General features: G+C 49.2%; 1 protein-coding gene across 17 annotated transcripts; it reads right to left on the bottom strand.

The window, feature by feature from the left end:
• Window positions 1-161: 161 nt before the first annotated feature.
• On the bottom strand, window positions 162-27,553 carry LOC117138542 (ryanodine receptor). Of its 17 annotated transcripts, none has more exons than XM_033300688.1 (28): window positions 27,502-27,538; window positions 24,981-25,148; window positions 22,003-22,206; window positions 21,707-21,718; window positions 20,998-21,075; window positions 20,558-20,946; window positions 19,969-20,493; window positions 19,785-19,909; window positions 18,304-19,726; window positions 17,644-18,247; window positions 17,409-17,508; window positions 15,661-15,865; window positions 14,850-15,606; window positions 13,631-14,790; window positions 13,223-13,417; window positions 13,035-13,150; window positions 10,437-12,709; window positions 9,416-9,895; window positions 8,700-8,837; window positions 8,260-8,546; window positions 6,101-8,198; window positions 5,205-5,314; window positions 4,648-4,993; window positions 4,134-4,434; window positions 3,749-3,859; window positions 3,272-3,691; window positions 3,002-3,203; window positions 162-2,938 (listed from the first exon to the last, which is right to left on the bottom strand). In XM_033300688.1, exons 2-28 carry the CDS (start codon window positions 25,032-25,034, stop codon window positions 259-261), a joined length of 15,393 nt encoding a protein of 5,130 aa, XP_033156579.1. In that variant the 5' UTR covers window positions 25,035-25,148; window positions 27,502-27,538; the 3' UTR covers window positions 162-258. The 17 variants fall into 17 exon arrangements, 16 of the variants coding, with proteins under 16 accessions (XP_033156579.1, XP_033156578.1, XP_033156586.1 ...); XM_033300687.1 differs by lacking the exons at window positions 5,205-5,314; window positions 17,409-17,508 and adding exons at window positions 5,635-5,747; window positions 17,064-17,163; XM_033300695.1 differs by lacking the exon at window positions 21,707-21,718 and adding an exon at window positions 4,554-4,574 and having other exon boundaries at window positions 8,260-8,534; window positions 13,223-13,375.

The following is a 27,553-nucleotide window of genomic DNA, read 5'->3' as shown; positions in this document are numbered from 1 at the left end:
CAAAATGAGTTAAGAACATTTGTTGTTATACGTGCTAGAATCGTCATCAATATTTCAGTTTGGAAACGGGTCGTACTCCTCTACGTACATAAAAACGATTGTGTAGGATATTGCTTAAAATACATTGCTAAAGTTGACTAGGTAAAAATTCCAGATGTTGTCAAATTACCGATACAAAAGTGGATCCCGAGAGTCCTTGGACCGTCCAGTGATAGTGTGATTGTGCCCAGAAAGCAGACGCGGCGAATCCGCTGTCCTTTAGCCGCCGCCGCCTCCGCCGGAAAGCTCATCCTCGTATTGCTTGCGGAAGCAGTCTCCCACCGGGAAGAAGTCCCAGCTGCGCTGCTGGTACATGTTCCACACGTACGTCTCCTGGCCGGTATACTCCGTGTCCGGCTTGTTAATCAAATGCATCAGGAAGAACATGTAGTTGGCCAAGTTGTGCTCCTTCTGGACGTGCGTGTCGAAGCCGTGCGGTACTATGTCGAAGAAGTCCTTGCCCATCCCGCAGATGAAGCAGTTGGACTCCATGTTGTCCTTCACCGACTCCAGCTGGTCACGCAGCTCGCCGAAGGCGTCGATGATCAGACCCTGGATAATGGCCAGCAGGATAATGATCACGAAGAAGAAGAACGTGATGTCGAAGATGATGCGGTAGACCTCGTAGTCGTCTCCATCCGGATCCCCGATCTCGTCGCCTATGCCACCGCCCGCTCTCACACCCTTGTACAGATGGAACACGAAGCAGGTCAACATGTCGTGGCACTTCTTGTCCACCTCCTCGTCCTCCTCCTGGATGTAGAACTTCCTGAAGAAGTTGAACGCGATCACAGTGTAGATGTACACTATGATGGTGAGCAGCATCACGGTCAGCACCAGTTGCTTGCCGTTGTGGGTCACAGACTGCAGGATGGTGCGCAGGGTCTTGAAGCCCACGGCCACATCGAGCAGATGGGCGGCGAAGAAGAAGTTGTTGAAGTTACCCATCACCGAGAAGCTGAAGTACCACAGCGAGTAGAGGAAGGCGTTGTCCGTGAAGGTGACGCCAGCCTTCCACACCTGATAGCGCCAGTCGATGTTCATGATGTACTTGAAGATGCCCGTTTCCTCGCTCTCCTGAGCTGCGAACGTGCTCTTCTCCATGCCCAGCAGATTGGAGATCGAGTCAAAGTCGTAGGTCTCGCTGTACTTTTGGCGCACCTTCTTTTTCACGAACTTGTCCCAGTAGTTCACCGGGAAACTTTTCGCCGAAATCACCAACTTGTCCCAGTGCGACTTGAAGTCGTCATCCTCCGGCTGCTCTGCAATGAACAATCCCTCGAACTCCAGTCGGCGGGCAATCTCCTTCTCCCGCTTGAAGATAGCCAGTGGAACCTTGAGGTGGTAGTAGGCAATCAACATGGCCAGGGAGACAAGTGAGTGCAGACATGCCGCAATGCGGAGAACGTGTTCCATGTAGAAGAAGTCTTCGTCCACGTGCACAAGTTCCGGTATCTCGTCCTCCATTTCGCCATCGCCCGATCCCCCGTCCCCTGATCCGCCAAAGCCAGAGCCCGTGATGTCCGCACCTCCTCCCGACCCGGAGCCCAGGATGAGCTCCTCCTCGGCCGAGCTGTCTGCTTCTTCGGTAAACGAGGTGACTTTGTAGAAGAGCAGCATGAAGTTAATGCTGAAAGCCAGCACCAAGGCCACATACTTGAGGTTGTAGAAGTTTCTGGCGAGGAAGCTAACGGCGCGATGGGTGTACTGAGAGAAGTCGATCTGGTGGACGGCTGGAGTCTCCTGAGGCGCAGATGACGACTTCTTGGCTTCCGCCTCGATGGAGGCCATAGCGGCCTCCTGAGCCTTTTGAGCCTCCTGCCGCTCCTGTGCCGCCTTCTTTGCAGCCTCTCCACCCAGCAGATCCACAATGGAAATGGGCTCCTGGTGTGGTTCACCTTCGACCAATTCGCCGCTGGCAGCTGCTCCGTCCTCGGGACTGGATTCTCCGCCCTCCTCCATCGAGGAATTGGCTGGAGACTCGTGCACCACCACCTTGTACATGCCGTTCTCCTCCTTGTTGATGTCCAGGCCAAAGGCTTGCACTGTGCCCGGTGGTTCTTCAAGCGGCAACGGTGGCAGTGCTCTTCCAAACGTTTCCTCCTCCACCACCGGTTCCTCCTCCTGCTCTGGAGCAGGTCCTCGCATCAGGTTCAGTAGGATGCCAAATATGTAACGCACCACGCAGAAGTGCGCATATCCGGTATAGTAAAATATATAAAAGATGATCTTGAAAAAGCCGACAATGAGTTCTGGTATGGATTTGGTCTGCATCACTCCTATCTGATGCTTGATGTTCGCCGGACTAAGCATGTGCACTCCGAACTTCAGTCCTTCCTTGACGGCGGTGATGGTGCGGCGGATGGGATCACGAGCAGCTCGCTCCTCCTCTTCCTCGCTCATGTAGGAACTATAGGCAGTGTCCCGCTTCACATTGCCACCGCCATCATCGGTGGCCATCAGTCCCGAGGCGTGGGTCATCTCAAAGATGGCGTCCTCGCAGAAGTTCACAAAGGCCTCCAGTTTCTCCTTGTCGCCACCTTCGGTGACGATGGAATAGAAGAAGGCACGCTTGGACTCGCGAATCTGGGGCTTCTCCCACTGTTCGATGTTCGAGTCCTTGATCTCAAAGTAAACGCGCTCGATGCGCTTGGAGCTGCCGAGAATCTCGATGCGGCCCAGGAAGGGCTCGAAGTAGTTGAGCACCGAGCCGGCGGTCTCCAGGAAGCGCGCCAGGCGCGGTTCGTTTGGCATGTGTTCGCTGAGGTTGGTCAGGAGCACAGCCAGGTTGAAACCGATCTCCTTTGATGGTTCGTGGAAGTGCTCCACGAAGGCCCGGTAATCGATCTTGCCCTCGTGGTTGCGCTCGCAGCAGGCCAAAAGGAAATCCATTTCTTCCCTGTAAAACGGAGCGTTGTAATCGGTGATACCCAGCGATTCGCCATACTTTATCTTCACTTACGGTGTGTAGTTCTTGGATTGCTCCATCTTTTCCCTAAAGTCTTTGGGGGTCACCCAACCCTCATTCTTCATGTCCACTTCGTGGAAGCTGGGCGATTCGATAAGGTCGGCGAGCTTCAGGAACATGTCGAAGTACTTAAGAATAAGCTCCACATTGCTGGCGGACTCCACCAGCGTGTCTACCATCTGCTTGCCAATAGTGCCTGTTAATTCGGATATTCGGATATAAGCCTACATTAGTCATCCAATGTTTATATGACAGTTCCCATACCGTTAACAACATTTCCTTCCAGCATGGAAAGCATCATGGTGATCATGTCCTTTTGCAGATTCAACAGTTCCTTGAGCAGATCCACTTGGCTGGAGTGCTTGGACAGTTTGTCCTGCATGTGGGAGAACAGGAAGAGGAAGCCACCAACTGCATCCCACAACCTCGAGTGTGCCAAGGCCTGCTGATTGAGGGTACAAGGACCCTGGATGACTTCAGTGAGGGTGTTGAATACTTGGCTAGCCACTTCGATGGCCTTGAAAAAGTTCGCTTTTCCAGCGGGATCGATGATCTCTTTGCTGGAGTAGTGCCAGTAGAAGTCCATGATGGACTCTTGCAGACGCAGCAAATAATCCACAGTGCAGATGACCACGTTCACGGTGGTGGTGTTACCGGCCTGGGTCCTCAAATAGTTTTGCCATTCTGTAAGGAATAGGCTCAGAGATCACATGTCCTGAACTCTCTCTTTCTATAACTCACCCAAATTGTGGCCTTCGCAGGTCAGCTGGATGAACCGGAACAGCGCACAGGTGAACTCCGCGTCGTGCATGTTCTTCTCGCCCGCGGCGCCTTCGGAACCTACACCAAGACCTGCACCCGCACTCGGAATATACTCTTTGTTCGTGTGACAAATTTGGGTGGATTGGTACAACGATAGCGGGAATCACGTACACGGGATTGGTGGGTTGGTGGTAATGGCATGCGAGGCATGGTGGTGTTGGGTGGTTGGGAAATCAGTTGGAAGGAAGTAGACACAAATCAATAGAGTAATCGAACTTAGAAATATTCGAACCAAAGATGACGGGCATGGCAACTCAAAGCTGGAGGAGGTGGGCGCGTGGGATCACGGGGCGGATGGACTTACCCTCTGCTTTGGTGTTTCGCTCAAAGGCGTCCAGGTCCAGTACACTGCAGGAGTTCATCAGTCCGGCGATGGAGGTAAAGAAGCCAACGTCCTTCTTTTCCTTCAAGTGGTTCAGCATGCCCATTTGGATGTCGATGTTGCCGCCGCGCAAAATGGCGATGCCGAGATTGAGTGTCGTCATTACCATCTCAGAAGGTATACCTTTGGAGGCGGAAATGTGCAACAGCACCATTTCGGCAACGCCACGATTGGAGAGACGTGCCTGATGGAAGAGCAGCTTCTGCTTCTCCATCTCTTGTTCCTGTGGAGGAATTAGTGAATGGTTTATTAATATATAGAAGATTGGCGCTTAAAGCTGTGTATGGGATATATAAAATTATAAAGCGGTTGTTTAGTAATTTCAGCCGAAGGAATAGTTACCATTAACTGCCTCATCCGACACTGAAGCAGACATGTCGGGGTTTTGGGGTTTAAGCTGTTGTTAGTGGGTCTATGTTAGTTGGGATCGACTTACATGGATGCTGGTGCCTTCGCCCTCTTCGCCACCCTCACCGCCTTCCTCGTCGCCGCCCTCCTCTTCCTCCTTGCCCGTGGACTTGGCCGCGATCTGGGCATAGGACATGTAGAGCAGATCCTCCTGGAGGGCACCGCTGCGCTCCGTCATGGCGCCGCGGCAGAAAGTGGTAACCAGTTGGGTTAGCGGATCCGGCTTGCTGTCCGTCTCCTCGCCCTCCTTCTTGGATTTCTCGGAGTCCTCGAACGTCTGCGTCAGATCTTCGACCATCACCTCTTGGCCCACGTTCTCCTCCTGCAGCCACTGCTCGTAGTAGGATCGCGCGAAGATGTTGCAGGCCCGATGTCTGGATGGGATTGCGTTCAAAAGTTAGTGATATGTGCCGAAATAGCTACTAATAGTTAGAAAAAACACTTTGGCATGCATATGGTTAATCAACTCAAGTTAGAGAGCAACACAAAGTTGAAATAAGAACTGATGCTGATCCTTGGGGTGGAAAATTAAAGAAACTTAGAAGGCGATGAACCAATCGATGCGACTACGAGAACGAGTACCACCTGCTCATGCGATAAAGATGCTTGGCGCGTAAGCTTGAAATGACTGCCTGGCGACGCGCCACCGAGATCTTTGAACCCCACCGCTTGGATCTGTTCTTGGAGCTGGCTGCCTAAGGGATTCGGAATCGGATTGGCAAGTGGCAAGCAAGCGTGCGGCAAGTCCATAAAAATATACAATAATACAAATGGCGTTTAGAACACGGCGCTCACATTAGTGCATTAGCTTTTAGTGGGGATTCAGTATTAAAAAAATGGATCGGATTAGATTGATGCCATATTGAGGACGATGATAAAATGGGCGTTAGGACAGATAAACTTTATAGAACACTAGTATGGTTAGTTGGTTCCCACAGAGCTAATCAATCGGCAATCTGCAATGTGCAATCTGCAATCTGTAAGATGCAATCTGTTAACTGCAATCGGTAATAACCTGGGTAGAGAATGCAGCGATGTCTGACGGAAGCATGCGATTACGGCACGCTTCCTTTGGATCGACACAACGCTCCTGTAGACATTCTTGCTCTGCTGTTGTGGATGGTCGATCTGTAAATGTTTCGTTCACGGGACGGTCAGCATTTCAGTCAACAATTGTCGGGGTGGATGAAGAGTTGGCGATGTGGGTGCATGTCGATGTCGATGTCGATGTTGGTGTTGATCATGTTGTTGATGTTTCGAGAGGAAAAGAAAGATCGAGTGATTAACAGATTAAAGTTGAAAGATTTGAGTTGTTGCACAGATAGATAAGCTCCGTACAGTTTCAATAGAGATGAGTTACTCGAACTGATGGCATCAGAGTTGTGCATTTTGAAATATTACAATTTAGACAGATCGTGATGGAGATTGGGATACACCCATACATCCCATCCCGTTTGGTTCGGAGTTGATCCAGCACTTACCATGTGCAGGCCAAACAGAACCTTGGCCATCGCCACGATGCGATCCACTGTCTCCTGCGTCTTGTCCTTGCCCTTCTCGTTGGAGTTCACATTGGCCTTCTCCAGCGCCTGTTCGTCCACCGGTTCCTCCGTCTTGCCCAGCTTTGAGTAGAGGTAATGCTGCCAGGACATCTCGTCCGAGGGGTCCAGCTTATCCGGCAGGGTCAGCTGGTTGCGGGCGAACTCGATCACATCGTACTCGGGCATCTTTTTCAGATACCGATCCTTGCAGTGCTGCACCAGTTCCTGCTCTCGACCCGCGAACAGATTCAGTCCCACGGGCAGGAGACGTTTCAGGCAGGCCACCATCAGACTGGCCTGCACCTCCTTGTCCTTGTCGCGCTTCTTGTCCCTGTTCTTCTTCTTCTTCTTTACCTTGCCACCCACGGCAGGAGCACCTTCCGAGATGGCCGATCTCCTGGTTGCAGTTGGCATGATCAGTGCCATGTTGTCGATCTCATTGGCAGAGATGAAGTTCTGCTCCTCCTTAAGGAAGTACTGGCTCTTGGACCATATATTGAAGATCTCTGCCACATGGTTGTAGAGCTCCTCGGCCTCCGGTATGTTGTCCTTCAGCCAGTGGTTCCGCTGCAGATCTACGTACTTGATGAGCAGGGGGTAGAACGAGTATATGTCTCGCACTAGCAGATTCCAGTCCTCCTGCAGCTGCGTCTCCACCTGCGAGGTGTCGTCCGTGGCCGACTTGATGAATCCTCGCATGCTGTCCTCTTTGTGCAGCATGTTCTCAGTGCGCTTCTTCACCCGCTCCGCCAGCGGCAAGAACGGATCCTTGAGCAGCTCCTCCGACGTATTGATGATAATCTGCTGCGTATAGGCGGCAATGCGAGTCATCCATGGGGCATTATCGTTGCCAATGTTCTTCTTGATCATTTTGAGCACATTTCGCAGCAATGGATTCATGTGATCGGCTGTGACCATGGTCACGTGGTTGCCACTGGTGGGACTTACATTATCCGGTCCCTGGGACCACCAAAACGGTAGATAGGCGCAAAGCAGCGGCAGGATCACGTCGATAATATGAGGCGCATCGTTGTATGTCTTGTCCGACTCCACGAACTGGTCGACCTCGGCGAGAATGGTCTCTAGATTTGGCATACAACTCTCCATCTTGACCATAATATCCTGTGCCTCCAGTGAGTGATCCGCAATACGGTTGAGCAGCGAGTACTGGTTGTGCTTGTTAAGGTGGGGCTCCAAGAAGGCCACCGGAAAGCAGGAGCTGTAAGCTCCCAGACAGGAACCCAGAGCGGGTCTATGCCTCTCAATCTCGGTCTTAAGATACTTCCTGTCATGCGTCAGGGTGCCATCGGTACCCAAATGATACAGTGCAGCCAGGATCTTGTAGGAAGCCACCTGGATCTCGTCGAGAAGCAAATCGCTGCCATAGTCACAGGCTGCCAGATGATCAAACATGGCGGTAAGCACCGGCAAGACCACCTGGTTTACATATCCCAACGATGTGGAGGTCTTTAGGTGAGTGCCTCTCAGGTGACTGTACTTGCCATCCTGCAGGTTAAGGATAGTGTTACCCAAGTCATCGGATGTCTGGTTGAAGAAGGTCAGCATGGAGGTGCGAATGAACTCGGGACAATTCTTGGTCAGGGTGCGTGCATCGATGCCCTTGACAAGGACCTGGAGGCACCGTACTGTGATGCGGACATCCGGTCCAAATGCACTCAGCCGGTTACGCAGTAGAGCGGCCAGCTTGCAGAAGATCGAGGCCACCATTTCCTTCTCCTTGAGCGAGGCTGCGCCAATATTATTGGTTGCCGTGGCAATGGCGATGAAGTAGTTGCGATGCGTTGAGAAGTACTTCTCCATCAGAGGCAGCACCACCTTCGAGAAGAACTTGATGTCCCGGGTGGCCGTCTTGAAGGAAGAGCGACGACTGAACGTAGTCGATGGCTTCAGCAGTTTCATGTTAATGGTGGCTCGGTCCAGATACTGAATGAGCTTCTCCAGTAGGGAGTACGAGAAGCGCAGTTCAACAGCAGCCTGGGTTACACCGCCCTCCTCCACAGCTCCTCCCTTTGATGGCCTGGAGTCAGGAATATGTCGGAATGAAATCGGAACTCGTTTAGTCTTCGTCCATTACTCACTTGTGCAGTTTGTAGCCCTGGTACTGCATGTACTTGAGGAACTCCTGCGAGCGCTCGCGATCCTTCTTCTTCTCCTTGTCGGTCAGAAGATCGTATGGCACCAGTTGTGGATGGATAACGCCACCGCAGCCGTTGAGCTCCTCGTTCTTCTTCTTGGCCCAGATGTCGTGCGAATTCTCCGCCAGGCGCTCGGCCATGTTCTGCATCTCCCTGCTCAGGGTCAGGTTGCTCATGTCCACCGGGTGCGGGTTGTAGTTGAACGGGCTGCCCTCGTTCTGGAATTCGTTCTATCGGTGTTAGGGGGCGGCAAAGTGTAGGGCGTGGTCGTGGGCGTGGCACAAAGACAGAAAAGCCAATTGGAAAACGGATAGATAATTTGGAACGTGTGTTAGAGGATTTTCGAAACGAGGATTAGTAAAAGGCTCTTGGCTGCTACATACAATTTGGGGCTTCGACTGACGCCGCGTCGATCCGCGATGATTCAGCGGCACCTCCACCTCGGAGTGCTCCACGGTCCAGCCGATGGCCAGCAGACCCTTCAGGCACTCCCGCACCGGATCCCGGTACCGCTCGCGTTCCTGCCAATGAGATTTCAGTGGTAAGTTTGCTTTCCATCACAAGAGTTTTAGTTTAACAGAATTTCTTGAACGATTTCGAGTTAGCTGTTAAATTAATTTGTAAAGATTAATCATGAAGTTAGCACAATTAAAAATTAAATTATTTAACTTTAGTGTCACAGAAAAGAAGCTTCATCTTTCAATTATGAAAGTCCGTGTAAGAACGGTAATAGAAAAGTTGTTTAACTACTCTACTCAATATTTTCAAATTGAATTAAGTATTAGAAAATACCGAATAAAGTTTTGAAGTATCTGTGACACCAAAATAACCTAAAAGAACATAGATAATCGTTGTTAGGAATTAAATGATTAAATCAGTAAATTAAATCAATAAAAATCATTATTTAAGAATGGTAACCAAATAATGATGTGGTAAATCTAAAAACTGAAAACAGAATAAGTGATCGATAATAAATGGATTTTAATCAAATGTTAATAGATTGTTATAAAAAGCTGGAAAATGAAAACAGAATATCTGGTTAATGGTGAATGGATTTAGATATTATTTTAGATTTAGATATTATTTCAGATATACTCACGTATTCACTGAGCATGTTGTAGGGCTTCAGGCGAGGATGTTTGCGATCATTATCGGATCGGATGTCTCCGTAGGTCCAGCCACCTTCCAACCGCCGACTGGCCCACGCATCGTGGTAGTGCTCGCTGAACTTCTGGACCAGCGAGTTGAGATCGTTGTCCAGGTGCACGTTGTTGGTGTCGATCGGATTGGGCATGTACTGCGGCTGATCCGGTGCGCCCATCTGCCGGCCGTAGTAGTCCTCGTCCGTGTTCTTGGACAGACTGTAGTCCGGTGGCAGGGCGCAGCCGATGGCGATCAGGCAGGGCAGAGCCTTACCGAACAGTTCCGGGTCATAGTCCATGTTGCTGAGCGAGTCAAAAATGTTCGAGAACAGCAGCATCGTCAGGCGCTTCTCCTCGTCCGATGAGGCTCCATAGGAGCCCTGGCCTTGAGTTGAGCCGTAGTATTTGGCGCAGCGATCGAAGTGCAGGGTGAGAAGCTATCGGATGGATGTCAAGGGAAATGGCATTAACATGGAGAAACTAACTTGGTTGTCAATTGGATTAATATGTGCAAATATCAGTTGGCTCTTGATCTGTTTAATAAATTAACTTTTAATTGTATTATTTGTTAGTCTTTTTAATGATTAGAAAATTGGGAGCAACAATAATAAGTACTCAGTATAATTAGTTTGTTATTTAAGTAAATAAAGTGGACTTAACAAATCAATAATTTATATAAAACTATATTTTTAGAATATGACAATGTATTGAGCAAAGAAATATTGTTAAATAGCGACGCATTTATTTTAAAATGAGATAAAGTGCGATTAGTTTATGAATTCTTGCGAAGCAGATTAATTTTACATGGATTTTTTAATAGAGAAGCTAAGATTGTTGCCTAAATATATCAGTAAAAATGAGGCTACTTCAATATTCAATATATATATTGGTCAGCTACCCTAAGAAATGCTTTGCCAGATCAAAATTAAACATCTTCGAAAGCTTCTGAAAAACATTTAAATGGTTGCTAATGCTCACCCGGAGGGCCACGGTGGTGTACTCGGACAGCTTGGACACATCCACAGTCAACTTGCGCAGCAGCTTGAGCAGCATGGCAGGTTGCATTTGGGATGTGAGGGCCACCAGGAAGTCGGAAACGGCCTCGCGCTGCCCCTTGGTCAGCATACGGTTCTTGGACAGCCGGTAGACCGTGTGCAAAGTGGCATCCAAGAGGCTCGCGTAGTTCTCGGCCTCGTTGTAGAACTTGGAGTGCTTGATGAGCAGCGGCAGGATCGAGTTGCCGATGTAGCGGTTCATGGCCAGCGCCATGTCGCTCTCGGATCCATCGCTCTTGTCCAGAATGGTGGCGGTGCGGAGATCCGGTAGGAAGGCGTCCTCCAGCAGGCGGTAGAAGAGGTCCTGTGCCTCGATGCCGTAGACGCGCTCCAGGAAGAGCACGATGCTCTGCTTGTTGTTGGGCAGCAGGCCGGACGGCATGTCCGATTTGGGCTTCTCCTCGCCGGGGGCCGTCTGTGAGAGGGTGAATTTCAGGCTGAGCACCCCCTGCAAATCCTCCAGTGGCACCAGAGATCTCAGAATAGCTCTAGCCCTCAGGGACTCGTTCTTGCCCTGCTCGATGACCGAAGCGTCCGGAGCACAGCGGCCCAGTAGGTCCACCAGGGTGCAGTAGAAGTTCAGAATGGCGGCACCGGTATCGATGTAGTCCTCGTCCTCCTCGCCCTCCGGCAGAGGATGTGTGAAGTTTAGCCCGGCAATGGTGCCCTCGGCCTCGTCCTGCATCTTGCAGCGGTCCGAGATGCGCTCCGACATGCGATTAGCCTCGACGATGGCGCGGAACAGACCTTCTCCTTCGCCTCTTAGAGCCGGTCCCAAGCATTCCGGACGACGGATAAGAAGTCGAATGACAAGGTTCGCATTCTCCTCGACGCTCTCGCCGTTGACCCAAACGCAATAGCGCAGGAAGTCCAGGTACCGCTCACCCTCGACGGGATCCCAGCCCAGATCCGGATAGCCCTTCTCCACGAGCTCCGAGTTGCTCTGCAGTCCGCACCGCGAGAGGTAGACGGCGATCTTCTCCAGATAGTGTTCCCTCAGGGCCAGAGCCAATTCTGTGTTCTCCATCAAACTCGAGTATGCCACATCGAGGGGCGTGGATCCTCGCAGGCTGGGCCGTGCCAGCAGGATGTTGGCGTTGTCCAGCAGAAAGTCGAAGTGATCAAACATGGCCTTTTGGTTTTGGCGACCAGTGCGACAGAAGTAGCAGAGGAATCGGCAGCAAGCTACCACCATTTCGTGGGAGGTGTCCTTCTCCTTGGACGGAGCTCCTTCGGCTCCTTCCGTCTGGGTGGGCGCATCGCTTTGCGCCTGTGCCCTCCGTCCGAGTGTGTTCATCATCACTGCCATCACGTTCTCGTGGACGCGCAGGATGCGAATAAGGTCCGGGTGCTGGAAGAAGGTGGCGTTGTTAACCAGTTTCCACAGCCGCTTGCGCATCAGTTCCTCCTCTTCCTGGCTCATCTGGACGGGCAGCAGGGCGCGGATCTGGCTGAGGCCCACCCACATCTCTGCCACGTCGTCGCGGGCTCGGGTGTTTATCACGTACGTCTTCTCCAGGGCACGAACCAATTCTCCGACGGTGTCGTACTGCCGCAGCAGCAGACTGAACATCTCGCGCACAAGCTTCGGATTCTCGATCTGGGACTCCTCGGCCCAGCTGACGATCGTCTTAATGAGCACTTTGCGGAACACCTCCTCTGGTGTCTTCTTCTCCGGCTCTTCCACCTCCTTGGGGCCCTCCTCCAGCTCCTTGACGGTGTTGATAAAGTTGTAGATCTTCGTGATGGGTCCTGTCTTCACCTCCTCGATCGCTGTGCCCTCGACGCCATCCGGCTCCTGGAGAGCATTGAGCGACACCTTTTGCATGAGGGAATCGTGGAAATCGCCCAGTCGTCCGCGCAACTCAAGGCCACAGGTGCAGTTGTCCTGGTCATCGGGTTCGAGGTTCTTGAAGCAGAGAATCTGGTTCATCTGCTCCCGCGGCGGACAGCGGAACTCTTTAGTCTTTTTGGCCGCAACAGCACTGGGCAAATCGGATTGCTTGATCTCGATATAACGTCGCAACTGATCGGTCTGCAGGTCGCCCACGAAGTCGTGGGAGAACGCGATGATGCTCTCCACTCGGTGGCGCAGCTGGGTGTCGTACAGATGGTGTAGCAGGTAGCACATCTGCAGCTTGGCGCCCTCCGCCATCTTCATGGTGAGCAAACCCTTGCGGTGCTCATCCTTACCCTCTGAAATAAGGGATTATTCTATTAGAATGCGTTCGGTTTCCTAGACATATCATACTGAAAGCTGTGGTCTGCCGGTAAAGTAGTTCATTTCTATTTAGGAGTATTGGAAGAACTTTTTAACTTTGAAACTTTCTTTAACTTTCTTCCTTTTTATTTTATTTGTAAAAGTTTTTTTTACATTGCATTATCTTTTCAAAAGGTAGTAAATAGATCCTATTGTATTAGTAAAGAATTGATGAAACATCCTCCATATAAGTAATTAGTTTAAAATGCTAGTGTTCTTTTACCAGCCGACGACCAAAGCTGTTATCAATTCCTTACTCACCTCTCTCGAAGGCTTGGTCCCAGGTCTCCGGGTCGATCATGACCAACAGCCGCTGGACATCTTCGTCGGTCAGGACGCCGACCAAGAGTAGCCGGTCTGTGAGCTTGATAAGAGGGCTACACGGCGAATGGGAATGGGGCTATCACTAGAGGACGTTCTACGGCCTTACGGGGTAAAGTGATACTCACAGGAAGAGGTTCTCGTTGGTCCAGCCGATGGGATCGCGGTTGTGCACCTGATTGATCTCGACGGCATCCTTCAGCGCCTCCATGACAAACTGCCTGACTACTTCTAGGGGGAACTTCGGGGAGTACAATTGGTCGATGTCGGGGATCGGTTCGCTGGAAACACTTGGCATACTAGATGTTGCAATCACAGGGGGTCTGGACGGGTGTAGTTGTTGTTGTTGTGTCGGTGCAGGAGGTTCGATGGATCAGGTGTTGTGTTGGATCAGATGCAGGACCGGGAGATTTGAAACAGATCGGGATGTGAACAAAATCGAAAGGATAATCAGAATGCCATGTCCCCAGCCCGAGCAGTGATCGGGAAATCTGTGCATTGTGGGTAGAGCGAAAAGCCGTAAATGGTCAACTCACGTGATCTCCGTCATCCGCAGCTGTGGACGCACTGACTCCGTAACCAGGGATCTCAGTGAGTGCTGCATCTCCTCTTCGGAGTACAGTTCCTTGAGTTCGGCTCCCAGCGGTGTGATGTACTCGTTCTTGCACACCTCCATGGTTGTGGCATGAGACTCCAGATGCAGGGCGATAAGCAGGTCGTAGAAGCCCTGCCGCAGTGGTCCGCTCATGTACTCCGACCGGATGGCGTAGAGCAGCTGCTTCTGGTCCACATGCTGGCACAGGGCATGGGCAGCTCTGTAATTGGATTGGTAACAAAGAGCCGCATAGAGCGTTAGACTGTGGGCATGGAAGGACAGAAGCTTGTCCATCTCGATGAGCTCCAGGATATCTATACAGCGGTCCTCCTCTGGGATGTGCAGGGCCAGCATGGACACGGGGTCCTCGCACAACATGGACCAACCCCTCACGTCGGAGAGTTTTAGCGCATGCACCTGGAGTGCGGTGTTTGGAACTCTAGCCCACTGATGTGGACGCAGGCACTGGACCTTCAGACGCGGCGGGGACTGTGGATTTATATGCTTGTCACTGGTGGGCAGTACAGCCGCTGAAAGGGGCAATGTGGTAGGGGTACGTCCCAACTCGATCTGGAGGATCTCCTTGCTGGTGGCCTCCACGAAAATGGCCGGGAAGAGCTTGGTGTCTGGCTCCATCATCCAGCGGTGAGAGGTGTCCTTGCCCTCGCAAGTAAAGCGGATGATGCCGGTGGCTGTGTCCACGAAGCAGCCAACGAACATGCCCTGGGAGGCTCCCTTGCCTGAGGCATCCTGGGTAACCTCGTTGAAGAGCTCGTCCGCTCGAACCACATAGCAACTCTGTCGGTCGATCCGTTCGATGGCCATCTCGTAGTCATCCTCGATGTAGACTGACCCACGACGCACCTTGTTCTTGTTAAACTCACGGCTGTGCAGGTGATACTGCGTGGTCACCCAACCGACGTACACGTGCGTGGGATCCTGACCGGGAAAGATTCTTACTCCATAGAAATACTCGTTGATCAACTTGAGGCACTCGGCATCGAACATCTCGTCACCCGAAGTTTCCACCGGCTGTTGGCCAAGATTCGAGCCACTTAACTGCTTTGGTCCCTGGGGCACAGGGCTGGGAGGGATTTCGGCCTAAGATAATGTTTGGCATCCAATAATCATTATACCGTAACTAAAAAATTACAACTTACATTATTTAACCGCAGAGTTGGAGCTCGTGTGGTCATCTGCTGGTTAACCACGTTCCGTCCATGAGCAACGGTATTTCGACGCTCCAAAGAGGTGTCCAGGGTGCGAGCACCCATCTTTTCGCGGCTCTGGTCACGCGACTTCTTCGAGAAAAACTTGAAGGGGCTGCGGCCACGCTTCTTCTTGTCATCCATCTCTTCGCCCAGGCCGTTCATGTCCAGCACGGACGTGGATCGCTGCATCTCGTCCAGGGCGGCGGACATGTCTGTTTCGAAGGTTATGTTGCGGGTGAGCGATCCCTTGCGAGGCGGGCGGTTGGGTCCTCGCATCATGTGATCTGCCTCAGCATCCGCGTGCTCATCGAAATTACGGGTCAAGCCCTTGATGTCGTTCATATTGAAACCACCTTTCAGCATGTGGTCCATGTGGGCGGCCTGTGTCTGGACCTGCATCTGGGCAGCAATCTCCGCCTCGCGCATGAGTCGGTACTGCCGGTTCTTAATCTCGTCCCAGCGTCTGGCCTTCTCCTGCTCGCTGATGAACTCACCCATGCAGGTCACGGGCAGGGAAAGACGCAGGAACTCCCAGTTGGCCTTCTCCATGGTCTCAAAGGTGTTGTGCGAGATTTTTAAGTGTGGCGGGGTGTCGGCGCCGCCGGGAATCCGAGTGACATCGATGCGGCAGTCGGGCATCTCCTCGGTGTTCTCGAAAATGGGCTGGTCCTTGGTGTACCAGTGTGTTACCGGCCGACGCATGTTCCTGCAGATAAAATTTAAATTAAATGTAATTATATAATGTATTCCGAGTACTTACACGCAGAAGGGCTCGTATCCCTCTTGCAGGCCACAGGTGGTGAAAAACTTGAGTGAGTCCACGTCCTGGCCGTAGATGAGGCGCGCCTTCTGTCCCACTCCCAGGGTGCAGGCGGGCACGAAGCCCACCCCCTCGGCGGTTACGTCGGCAAAGGTCGTCTCGCCGCCCAGCGCGTCCATCAGGAGTTCTCCGTTCAACGAGAAGCCTGCACAACGATTGATTACGGTTAATGGGGTAGGGGCTTGGGGGTGGCTGGGCGGTTGCTAATGATGAGCATATTGATAATAACCAAGAACCAAGGAGCTCCTCAATGAATTCCGAACGGGCCTTGGCCTGAGAACCGTATCCGTATCCGGAATCGTATCGTTCGTCCGGAATCCATTAAGCAATTTTAATTCCTCTAGGAAATGCGTGCGTATTAATTGGCGTTTGATTCGCCTTGCAGCATACTTGCATTAGACTATGTTATATTGTTATCATGTCTGGACTAGAGTAGTGTTTAACTGGTTGGGTTTCGAGTTAGGAGGCAAAGCTAGGATTATAATGTCAAGCAAGCTATTAAGTACTTGTGGTTAGCTCTCATGCTAAATATTGTACAACTGGATTGAATTGCTATTGGTTAAGTAAGTTAGGTACGTGTCGTTTGTAATTACAGGCAGTTACGAGAGAGTAAAAAGCTTGGGGATGAGCTGATGTGTCACCTGCTCCTAGGCACCCAGGTCGCTAACCAGGCGCCTCGCTCCTTGTTAGGCGTTCGAGGTGTTCAAAGTAATAATAGTTGGACATTAGAGCATGGGAATTGGATAGTCTGGATCGAAAGTGAGAGTCTACGAGAAGCTGGCATTGATGGACTTATGCATTTGTCGGAAGATTCTATGAGTGGGTTCGGTTCGTTGTCTGTCGTGTCTAAAATGGCTGATCTACTGGCTTTGATTACTTAAATGTATGTCTAGTTCAAGTTTTAACAAAAGTTCTTACCCTGGATTTGATAAGAGTAACCATTTTGAAAACTAAAATGATTTTGATCTTTAGATGATTAAAGATGCGAATATTGTTACAACGCTGTTTTTAATTGATAACCCCTTTCTAAATTTCAAAATTATGGAGATAAATATGTTGGCTAGTTGAGAAACGATGTATCAATTTCGAATGCGATTTAAATTGACCTAAAGTCGACTATATGAGGTTCGGTCTTTATGGGTATCTATGGGTCGCTTTTGCAGGGTATCTATATTGAGGTGAATGCGTGGATACCGCATGGCCTTCGCATCGCTGGACCTGCGGCACTCGGTTATCCGGTGGCTCTGGTTCACATTTAGTAGATATCAAAAGCACGGAGGTGGACATTCCTTGGGGCTGCTTAGAGGATTTGACATTACAACAGGGGAGCGAGCAGTTCTTACTAATTGTGTGGTCGGCCAGGTCTAGAAAGACGCCGACTATGTCCCCGGGGCCGCACTGTTTACCAAAGGATTCACTGACGCCACCGTAGACTTTCTCTTCCTAAAAATTGAGTGGCAAGTGCCGAGATTTAGTCGCGATTCGATCGATCAAGTGGGCCCTACTCTACTCTTTACTCTGCTGGTAGCTTGTTAATGATCGTATAAATGAGAGAGTGTCGCTAAATTAACAAATCAAAGAAGAACGAAATCGTTGATTAAGTTGAGAGTTGAGTTAAACAAAATGCGTTCGATCAAAGTAAATAAAATCAACGTTGAGGCACGCTGCTAGGGCGTCTAGGTCCTTACTGATCGTTTGCTCCTTGACATCGATGAAACAACCAATGACATCGCCAGCCTCATACCGCACTCCGAAGTGCTCAATGGATCCGGCGTGCATTTTGGTCACCTATAATCACGGGGTTGTGGGTTTTGGTTTGAGTCGATCTGGCATTAGGCGTTACCGCAGTCCCTTCCAACCCTCCCTAGCCTACATCGAATGGATGACCCTCGGCATGGAGACCCCTGCCCTCCTCATACTCACATTGTGTCCATCGAAGGCCCAACTGGTGTCCTCGCTGCCCAGCATCGCTCCCGGATAGCAATCGGCCCGGGCCCAACCCACTCGCATGGGTCCGGATGTGAGGACCTCGAATTCGAAGTACCACTTGCCCGATGTCACGGCGTAGTTGCGCTCCACTCTGTAAGTCCGGAATCCGGCGAACTTGAGGCGTTGTGCCTCGGCCAGAAGTGCCTCCGTACCTTCGCCCGTCGGGGGATCCAACACATATCCGTAAACCAGGAGCGTTCGCACTGTCTCCGACGCTGTGTCCCTGTTGGCCTTCTTGATAGCCTCGTCCACTTTGGCATAGGGCACCAAGTGTGGACTCCTGTGGTTTTCACTATCCTCGTTCAGTCCATAAGTCCAACCCTGCTGGATGCGCTCCCGTGCCCATAGATTGTGAGTGTTCTCGGCCAGCTGGTCCACTAGCTCCTCCAACTTGGGCGTCAGTGTTACGGCGCTTAGGTCAAGTGGAGCCGGCTTGTAGCCATTGCCCTGCATGAAGATCTCGTTGGGCAGGCGCACGGGGCGAATGCGTGCTGGTGGCTTGTCCATGGTTATGTAGTATCCCAGCGAGATAATCGTCCTAAGGAGGAAATAAGGTCAGTAATGGTTAATTTCCTCAAGAGTATGGCAACTTACTTTAGCGTTTGCACAGCCAGTTGATTGTCGTATCGCTTCTCCGCCGCCGGAAGCTTCTCGAAATGGGTGAGGCAGGGATGGATGCGGTGGTAGTCATCACGGTGCTCGCCCCACGACCAGCCCGCCTCGATTTTGTTCAGAGCCCACATCTCGTGGATATTCTCCGCCAGCTTCTCCTTGATTTGGTCCACAGAACTTGGCAATGTCACACCCGTGGTATCAACGGGTTTCGGAACAAAAGCAGTGTCGTCCTCAATAAGCCATGGTCCGGCCAAAACATTCTTGCTAAGATTACCAAAGTAGAAGCAGGGATCCAGACTGAGGATCTGCTGCGGCATGAGACACTGCACGAGTGCAGAGAATCCCATGGGCGGGGCGAACTTCAAACGACCATGATCCCCTCCGAAAAGGAAGCGACAGCTTAGTTTTGATGAGCAACTCATCACGGGAAAGAACATTCCATCCAGGTTAAAGTCCCTAAAGCTACCGCGCACTTTTACTCCGTTAAATGTAAACGTGATGATGGGCACAGAAAGATCAATGGCAACGCCAACAACATCGCCTTTCCGGATAAAGGGCTCCTCGGGCAGCGCGTCCACCACTAGTGTTTTGCGACCTCCGGTCCAAAGATAGGCACCATCAAATCCAAAGGAGTACAGGTCATCGCCTACTCCATTGCCACCCCACTTCTTGCCGCCTCCGGGATACGGTACATACCCGGAAGTATTAGCCCAGCCAATGCGCAGGTGGGGCATCATGTGCGTGGTCTGTTCGATGTGATCCATGGTCACCTCGAAGTACCACTTCTGGTACATGGAAGAGCCGTCTACGCGACCCACGAAGATGTTCGGTCGGATGCTGGCCACGTGGTCCACCAGGAGCGTCTGTAGCAACAGGTTCTTGCCTGGCAGCAAAAAGTCGCAAATGTTGTTTTGGGAGGATCGCACCGCCACTCCATTACCCACGCACAGGGAACACAGAACGTCCAGGACTTTCGGGTCCCTGCCGTGCTTCTCCAGCAGCGAGATGATCACCTTGATGTGCTCATCCCGCATCATGTTCAGCGCCTCGGGCGAATCGATCAGCACGCAGTGGAGTACGTCTAACATGCCGGAACCCTCGCTGGAGGCCTGGGAACCGAGACGCGAGAATAGCCAGTTGAGTCGGTTGCTGTTCGCGAACTGGGCGCAGTTCGTGTGGTTGCCCTTAATGATGGCGGCCAAGAGTTGGTACAGATAGGTGGAAATGAGATCCCAGCTCTGGCCGGTCTCGTCGCCGGCCAGAAAGCTGGCGAGGAAGCCCTGCGAGGTGATTATGTTGATCTTGTCAATGGCCTCCAGGATCAGATTGAGCACGCCCTCCTCCTGGAACAGATCCTGTCGGTTGCGCAGGGCACGGAATCTATTCTGTTTCTCCTCGTGCTCTGGAAATTAGTTGAGGTTTTATTGAACATCTTAGGGTCATGTTTTGAATGACCTTACCCATATCGTCTTCGGGTTGCGAAAAGTAGTTGATCAAGTCCTCCAGGCACATGACCATCTCGTTGAGGTTGACCTTTTGGAAGAAAATGGAGTGTCGGCGATTTGACTGCAGTGTTTCCAAGGCCCTGAAATGAATGTGAATACGATGAGGAAATCACTCAAGAAGAATTTCCAAGTCACCTACGTAATAAACTGGGTGAAGAGGCTGCTGCACTTGCGGATGACACGAGCTGTCTTGGACTCCTCCTCCTGGGAGCGCGAGAAGTCGAGGCAATCGTCCATCTTGCCCTCCTCATGCAGGATGGCCTGCTTCTCCTCCACCTTTCCTACGCCCTTCTTCTTCGTCTCGTAGCTCTTGTAGCTGAGCCACAAGCTAGTCTCGCAGTGCTGGACGATGACGGTAGTGTCGCCGTACTTGATGATCGGCGAGCCGATCACCTCAAGGTCCTTGTCCTCCAGCACCTTTTTCTCGTCGTCCTTTTCCTGCCGCAGGCAGAAAGTCGTCGTGGCAATCGAAGCCTCCTCCTTCTTAACCAGAATCAGTTCGTTGCTGTCGTTGACGCCCAAGTAGCGTCCAGTGGTTATGTGGCGAATGCGCATCGGGTGGTACCAGTTGATAAAGCCACCAGTCCACTTGGTTCGTGCGAGTTCCAGGCGCCACAGGGACCTCGCCTGTGCCATGACCACGCCGCCCTCGTAAATAACAATACTGTCGGGGGATTGAAAGGGTACTTTAGTACAGTGACCAAAGGCATTCCGAGTGATTCACTTACTTTTGTCCCGCCTCACGACCCCATGTACTCGGTATGGTCAGGCACTCGTCGCCGCCATGGAAGAAGCGCAGCACATCACCGCCAAACACATAGCCCACGTACTTCATCCTAGAGATGCCCGTGCCGTAGGGCTGCACGGACCAGTGGGTCACGTGAAAGCTGGCGTTTACAATGGACTGTTCGTTCTCCTTAGTGGTATGCAAATAACGTTCGGTGGCCACCGACACCAGGATCAGGTCATCTCCGACGCGCACCTTCTCGCCCTCAGAGCGCTGCTTGCTCGCCGGATGAACCGTCCACCAACAAGCCTCTCCCTGGCTGTGCTCCTGCAGGCCCACGTCGAAGGACAGCTTGTCGTTCGACGACGAGGTGGACAGACAGGCCAAGTACTGCAAAGTGTAAGCTTGTTAGATTTATTCTTGCCGGTACTCAGTACTCACCATATCACTGTTGTGGTGGCGCAGCAAAATGGCATTGCCATAGAGCAATGTCCTGTGTCCCGATCCGGTGCCTTTGCCCTAGGAATTCGTGGGAAAGCCATTAGAAAGTGTTAGCTCTGTCTGCAGACAGCTGGTTCTAGGGATTGGTAAGACTACAATCTACAAACTACTGCATAACAGTGGAAAGAGTTACGTATTTACGAAGTTAGGATGCAAGTGCTCGTGGTTGCTGATGGTTAGATCTATGGACTACAGTCAAGTAAAGAAGAAACTGAACCATTTTTAATTGTGAGGAAAGTGTAGACTTCATTATAAACATAATTTTTACTTTGTATCATTTTCATTCTTTCAAATTCAAGAATATTTCAGTTTGTCAGGCCTTGATTTCTTCTTTGTATTAAAGAGGGTTAAGATAATCGTACAATCCGTAGTCCAAGTGTACTCAATTTTAATCACTGCTGAGTTAGGAGCTGCAAGATCCAGGCTTGTGGGCCTAGTCTTATGCGACTTGAATCTCTGGTCGGGGAAAATAGGTGAGCACAAGCTCAGTTTTAGGGGATTATTTCCCGCAGAGATGTGACAAAGAAAGCAATAGCAGAGCGAGACAGAACGAGCGCTACTTTACACAGACAGAGTGAGAAAGATAGAGAGTAGAAGAGATATAGAAGCGCGATACAAGTAAAGAAGAAGAATTGAAAGGTATACTTACAAGTCGACTATCCTGTTTTGTGGGTATTTAGAAAAATTTTGAAAAATAACGAAAAATTGATAGGTTACAAATGTGTAGAAGAAGAGAAAAACGGGAAGATCACAGAGAGGGGCATGCAAGGACCTATCTATCGGGGGAACTTATATGATCTTAGTCTAGGGATATCGAAGCAACAAGGATCACAACACAGAAATGGCGGGACAGACTACTACACGGTATGAATGCTCGGGATTCACTTGGTTTCGAAATGAAATGGCGTACATCCGAGTTGAGCGGCTTTCAGGGGCTATACTTACAGTCTCGGATCCGGCCGCCGTCACCAACTCCTGCAAAGCTCGCACGGACAGCGCCTGTTCGATGACGAAGACACACTGCGAAAGATCCGGCGGCACGTTCTTGTCGGCAATGTTCTCGAGAAAGCAGTGCCGGTTGCCAAATCCCTCGGCGGCCAAGCAGACACGCTCCCCCGTCGCCGTGCAGGAGAGCGTGACCATGTCCTCCTACAATGGCAGCCGCAGAAGGAATAATATTTAGTGTATATATTATGTTCTACAAACACATTAATTAGTAGTGTATAAACTATGTAGATGACATCGGAAAGCCCAAGAAAGTAGACCCGTTTCATGCTTATTAAAGGTTAAGAAACTTAATTGTAAAACTGTAACTCAAATAGGTACGTGTTCAAGCATTTAATTTTGAGATCAAAATTATTATTAGTACATCTCAAATTGCACCTCAAATATAACTGGTAATGAAATATAATCAAATATATCAAATATAATTATGTATTTATCTACGAATAACGACGTCATTGCTAAATTCTATCACAATGAAGGTTGTAAAGTAATGATTCCTGATTTCTGATTGTGCCTAGCCAACTTTAAGCTAATATGTTTAGTTTCTGAGATCTCGTAATTCTGACGAATGGATAGAATCGTCTAAGTATTCTGATCAATAATTTAAAAAGTTATGAGGTCAGAAATAATCCAACTTTTAAAAGAATGTAGATAACCCATTAATCCTGAGTAACGGATTTCGTTTCGTTTTCGGTCCTGTAAACTACCAATCTCACTAGCCTTTCAAAACTAAGCATCTAACAAGCATCACACAAATTCTAGAGACACATACTTAGTATAAAGTACGTTTCAAAATATTGCCAATTCGACCCTTTCCCCCAAAAAAGGTTCCTTTTTCTTTTAAATAGAAATAAAGAGATCTTGCTGAACATACCGATATGCCAAAAAAGTATCGAAAGGGACAAAATGGAATTTTTGTTGGTTATTATTTGAATTGACATTTGTACAACAGCTGCTAGGTGGCGCTTATGTGCTTACATATCTTCAAAGTCGTTGTACTTCCTTTTGTAAAGAATTGAATACTGTATTTCAGCGATTTCACTTTGTTCTTGAAGGACGCCTACCCAAGGTGATTTTCAAGTTAGAAATCCTGGAATCGATTTCTTCATGTGCACGGAGTGCTAGCATTGAGTTAAGGAATGGAAGGATAGTTTAGGCAACAATTAAGTCGTTAAGAGGCCCAAAGTTGTGCTGCAATTTTAATGAGACTTTGGCAACAATTCCGACCGGCAAGCCACCGCAATACCAATTGGCATTTGCCGACACATTCGACTCGCCAGCTCCATCTGCATCCTTTTGGGCATGGAGCATCAGCCGGGCGATGCACACGCAAATTGGGGGAATTGTTACAAGGCACTAAATGTGCAAATGAACGGCCGACGGGTCGGTGGGTGGTGTGGTATGGCTGGTTGTCCACACCCACTCCCCCACCCAATGGTTGTGATTTTGGACCGGTGATGTTGTGTGTAGTCGAAGTTAAATGAACGGTAATGGATTTCGAATCGAGCAATTTGCATAATTTAAATGCGAATGAAGTGCCGAGTCCTGACACTGCAGCATCATTGTCTCTGGGCCCATCTATTTAAAATTTAAATCCGACCACATCCTGGTTTTGGGCATCCAAAAACTGCACTGCTCAATGACTCAATTTGCATTTGACTTCATTTCGATAAATGTTTTTGCAAACTTGCACTTTTCGGGTCACTCGCTAGTGAACTGTAAAGTTTTTGGGGAGGCCATAAGCGTAATTTGACATCGACTTCGCTTCAAGGGCGGCGCAGGACTTCCCCGGGGACCTGGAGTCCTGTGTCCCTGCCGGGTCTTCGGTATTCGGTATTTATTGAATTTCTGTTGCGGTGTGTGGGAATTGAGCCTGCGGGCCCACAAAGAGATACAAAGTTACACGGATGTCCGTGTGGCTGCGATGTGTAAACTCAACTTTTGCCCCCAAACGTATTTATTTATTGCGGCAAGGTGTCGCTGCTGCTGACCTCGCTGACCCCCAGTTGGCGTGGGCCCTTGGGTCGTCGGCAGGGGTGTGGCACGTGGGCGTGAGCACAAGGAAGCAACACTATTTACTTATACCCCATAATGGCTGTCATTTGGCGCACCAGCTGTGGGCATTGATATATGGAGGCATTTGTCAGTTGACGATGTGTTCATCGAGGAATCCTTCCACCTCCACCTACTCCTCCCCATCCCGTTCCTAAAACCAGCTGGCTATGTAAAGTGGAATCAGACGAAAAGCTAAAGCCCCTGGTGGCCGTGATTGAATTTGTGACTTGGGCTTCGTATTTATTGTGTGCCATAAACAAAAGTTAGGGGCGCCTATAAATATGCATTACATACATATACAGCTGTATTGCGTAGCCGGGGAAACGAGGCAGGATATCTTTTATGGATGGCCGGATATTTTATGACACCAATTGTGAAAAATCCCCATGGATTTTATTGAGTGGACGTAATTGATTTTAGATGATCTGCTGTTGTCATTGGATGTGCAGGCTACTCTCATATTTCAAAACGAACTGGCCTTTAAAATGGGCCTGAAATCAGTTTTCTTTCAGAATTCATTTGCTTTAAATCTATCACAAGTACTAGATTTTAATCTAAAGCCTGCAAGCTGTAATTAGTTTAAGGTTTCTTCAGATACTGGTAAATTAATTATAGGCAAGCGCACTTTTAAAATTTGTAGAGTAGATACTAGTCAAATCCTTGGTAGAAAATCATTTCAGATATTATTTTTAGTTTTTTCAATTCTTTGTGGCAACATAATTATTAATTGCCCAACAGAATTTTCTGCGTAGTGCAATAGTTTCAAACTTTTTGAACAAATTTTGGATACCGTTAGAGACAATCAATCTGTTTCCTATAACCTCCAATAGCGATGGGGCTGTGATATCCTGTTCCGTACTTACCGTTCTCAGGAATGAAACATCATCCTGCTCGGAGCCTCCCTCCGCCTCAGCCATTTCGTTTGGTTAGCGCAACGACCGCAGCGCCTCCAAATCGGAATTTATATCGCAGCGGCGTTTGAATTCAATTGTTCTGGGATTTCCCTCGGTCACCCGACTCGGTATAATTTCCTTCGAAAGATTGGGAATATGTTTACGGTTAGAAATGCATTGTTTACACTCGTCACTGGTGGGAATGGTTGTCGGCGAGGGTTTCTTAATGGGCGGACAGAACTCAAGTGGCACGAACTTTTGTTTATATTTCGGGAATCCCCTTCCACTCGCTCTTTTCATCGCGAACACACACACGCTCACCCACTCGCGGACCAACGGAGAGTGGAGAGAGCACTTTCTCTCGCACTCTCCCGCTCGGCTGTTTGTTTTGCTTTTTCGTGCGAACAGCTGATTCACTCGGTACTGCGGATACGTTTGTATTTGCCTTGCTCTCTGCTCTTTCTGTGTCACTTGCCAATTCGCCGCGAATTTGCGATTGTTTTTTACACTTGTAATTATTCAGGAATTTATGTAGATATTTGTTTGTATGTCACTAGCAGGCAAAAGGCCAAAATGAACGAAATGAAATGGGCTACTAATAAGAGTCTTCATTAAAGTATTTTTACTTGGCAATGTGTTGTTTAATATATTTTATTATTAATTAATCTCTCTGGAAATTTTAACTATACGAACATCAGTCTCTGTTAATAAATGTAGTTGCAGTATTGTTTCCTGTTTTACTAAATAGGATAATTTTTATTAAATATCTTAAAGAAGTGCTGTACTTGCACATGCTCTGAAACAGCGATATTATTAAATTATAACTCGATCAATAGAGAGATTTACAACGCTGTAAATAATAGCATTTCGACCATATAAAGTAGCAACATTCTAGGCAAGCATGTATCTCAGATTCGTAGGCATCTGCATGAAACTTTCCTAGAAGTCTTGTTTCTATGTTTTATCGAACGTACCAACATATCGAACTAATATATCATATAGCTGACAAAGAAATTGAATGTAAATGGCAAAAAGGTGTTTTTCTATGTAAAGTTGATTACTTCGATAAAGACCAGTTCTTTGCAATTATAAAATTTCGCTTTTTTTTTATTATAATCGAAATACTTTATAATATAGCTGCTATAGGAACAGTCGGAAAATAAATTGGAACTAATACTAAAGAAATCCTAATTGCACTGTTTTTGATCATAAATTGTTCCTATTTGGTATAGAGGAGTTTTTTTGTTATATATCAAATATGTATCAATCAATAAAAAGGTATATAACTTCGGTTAAATTCCTTTAATTGATTATTGATTCCTTTCTTGATTTTATTTCCTATTATGTTGGATCTCAAAAAACTAAAAACAAGCACAGATACAAAGAATGGCGATCATTGATCAATGTTATTCAAAAATCGAAAGAATTGTCTGATCTTAATCGCGTGTATATATCCTCCTCGTTTTCATGGGCAATCGTGTTAATTGAGTGCCTTGGATTCAGCTAATCAAATGTTTCCCTAATTTCCGCTTTTTAGCGTGATGTTTTCGATGGGTGTCTAGTATGTTTCTGGGCAGGTGCCAACGTTACTTTGTCGACAAGCTGGCAAACACACGCGATGCATATATTTAGTGGTCGTCGCACTTATATTTAGTCGGTGTATTTGTGGCTCTATGTGCAACATGCACCACTGGCATGCTGCGATTTCCCGAGAGTCCCGGCGACGAGTTCTAATTAATTGCTCTCTGGTTCGCCGGGTGCGTTTCTCCTTGGGCAAGGACTTTTCTCATATCTTTACTGATTTCACTGGCGGCAGTCTGTCTGCGAACCGAGGGACTCGGGGACAAGGCGGCCATCGGTAATCCAAGGGTCCGATGGCACGCAATCCCGCCTCCACCTCCGCCATTTTGCTGAACCGGCAGCACCCGCACTGAAACGCACGATATCCACCATATATCTATGTTCATACATAAATATGTAGAACGCCCGGCGCACCACTAGGGATTGTTCATTAGAGAGGTATTTTTCTTGCTGCTTTGCTTTTTTCAAACCGAACGATAGATCTTAGATTTTGAAAACCCCAACATTTCGCTGCCTTTCAGCGGTGTCGTGTGTTTATTTTTGGTCTCCACCGCGGCCCGAAGAAGACCCGAAGGCGCGGAGCCGTTGCCGAAGGCGCACACATGTCCAAAAATATCACACGCAAAGGCCTGGGCAGCGCACAAAACTAGAGCACTTTCCGAATTTTTCATCAAATTTTCATATTTTACTTATTCGAATCGTCGGAATTATAATTGCAAATCTTATGCAACGCGCACACCACCGCCATTTTCCGCCTGGAGCCCAACTCCGCCACGTGCTCGTCGAGGGCGCGTGGAAATGGGCAGCTCCGCCATGGATTTTCCACGTTTTCCACCCGTTTCGAGGGTCTGCCGCACATATAGATTCTATACTCGATGCTGGTGGGCCAGCAGAAGCACGGCGAACTTACTTTTCGTGTCGATATTACTCTCTAGACTGACGACGAGCCCCGTCGGCGGCGA

This window comes from Drosophila mauritiana, chromosome 2R (genome assembly GCF_004382145.1).
Source record: "Drosophila mauritiana strain mau12 chromosome 2R, ASM438214v1, whole genome shotgun sequence".
Lineage (NCBI taxonomy): Eukaryota > Metazoa > Arthropoda > Insecta > Diptera > Drosophilidae > Drosophila > Drosophila mauritiana.
Note: the sequence above shows the minus strand (reverse complement) of the source record. Positions and strands in the feature narration are given on the sequence as shown.